Source organism: Austrofundulus limnaeus, unplaced genomic scaffold (assembly GCF_001266775.1).
Source record: "Austrofundulus limnaeus strain Quisiro unplaced genomic scaffold, Austrofundulus_limnaeus-1.0 Scaffold44, whole genome shotgun sequence".
NCBI classification, from domain to species: domain Eukaryota; kingdom Metazoa; phylum Chordata; class Actinopteri; order Cyprinodontiformes; family Rivulidae; genus Austrofundulus; species Austrofundulus limnaeus.
The window spans coordinates 1,623,745-1,625,174 of NW_013952446.1; the positions used below are offsets into that span (position 1 = coordinate 1,623,745).

Sequence of the window (1,430 nt, forward strand, 5' to 3'; positions counted from 1 at the left end):
CATGTGTGTCAAGGACAGAAAGGCAGATGTGGCAGTGGAAGGTGTCAAAGCAGTTTGGAGAGAAAAACAAAGTAAAGAACAAACAAATAAAAATAAAACGATTAATCGATTATTAAATTAGTCAACGATTATTTTAATAATCGATTAGTCATCGATTAATCGTGGCAGCCCCACTTCCACTTCATGATCTGGATTCAAACGTTTTAATGCCAGGAAATCTGATTGCTGTTGCCGCATACTGAACCATAACAGAAACATTCCAGTTGTATCTAAAAATAGCATCTGTAAACTGAAACAGCTTAAATGTGGAATGAAGAAGTAAAAAAAGAATGACGGGAAACATGTTCTTGTAACAAATGTGCTCTTAAGCTTTGTCCACCAGACAGGCATAGATTAAATAAATAAAACCCGGTACACATGGATAAATAAGACGAGAACAGCCGGTAGTCTGAAATGGTCATGTATTTTTTTTTGCAACCTCACCCTCAAACAATCAGCTGACGTTGCACCTGTGTGTCCTCTGCAGCCCGCACCCTGAAGTTCGGCCGCCAGGCTGGAGGCGACGACGACTACGACGACGACGACTACAGTGGAGCGTCAGGGTACGACGCCTACTGGAAGAATTTGGCAGCCGGTGGCGGAGGAGGTGCACAAGAAAACTATGATGAAGATGATGATGATGACTATGAGGAAGATGATGATGATGAAGATGACGATGAGGAGGAAGAGGAGGAGGAAGAAGAAGAAGAAGAAGAAACACCCTCCGGGTCCCTGGCTGGGCTGAAGTTGGACGGCGCTGCCTGAATTAAAATGCAACAAGCTGCTGTTGGAGTCCTCCACAGTTCTGTTGATCCCAGTGATCCTCAGCTGCAAAACATGAAAAAAAAAAAAAACTAAAAGCTCTCCAGAGAATCCACAACATAGTTTCAATGGCTGTTGATATCCAGTAACTTTAGAGGATTAGGGTACAAATTCTCAGTGACTGAATAAAAAAGGTAAACAAGTTGAGTCTAACTCTTGTGTTGTTTTATGTTTTGGACCCGCTTTTGTTAGTAGCTGTCCACGCACTAAATTCAGGGTTGATTTCTATGGATGAACTTTAATTTCCTCTGAGAGAACGTGTCAGCCCACCCTCCTGCTGTAACAGATTTACAGGGTGGGCTTGACAACTCTGACACTGTTTAAGCCACGCTTCTTAGCCAGCTAGGAGTTATTACTCAGCAGGAGCGGAGTGGTGTGCTCAGTCCTTGGGAATAGTTAAATAAATTAGAAAAATGGAGGAAAAGGGGCATTTCTTTTTTTGAAACGGATTAACACATTTGTCTGGTGATGTTGGTCTTGTGTTATAAGTACCAATCTAAATCTCAATTATTACTATTTGATCATTTTTTTATTATTATTATTATTGTTATTATTATTATTATTATTAT

The 1,430-nt window shown here is 40.6% G+C and overlaps 1 protein-coding gene across 1 annotated transcript in view; it reads left to right on the top strand.

The window, feature by feature from the left end:
- Positions 1 to 1,008, top strand: part of znf330 (zinc finger protein 330) — a 21,916-nt gene extending 20,908 nt beyond the window's left edge. The window contains exon 10 of the mRNA XM_014007800.1: positions 527 to 1,008. Coding sequence (XP_013863254.1) covers positions 527 to 804 — 278 coding nt within the window. The 3' untranslated portion in view covers positions 805 to 1,008. The remainder of the gene's footprint in view (positions 1 to 526) is intronic.
- The last annotated feature ends 422 nt before the right edge of the window (positions 1,009 to 1,430 follow it).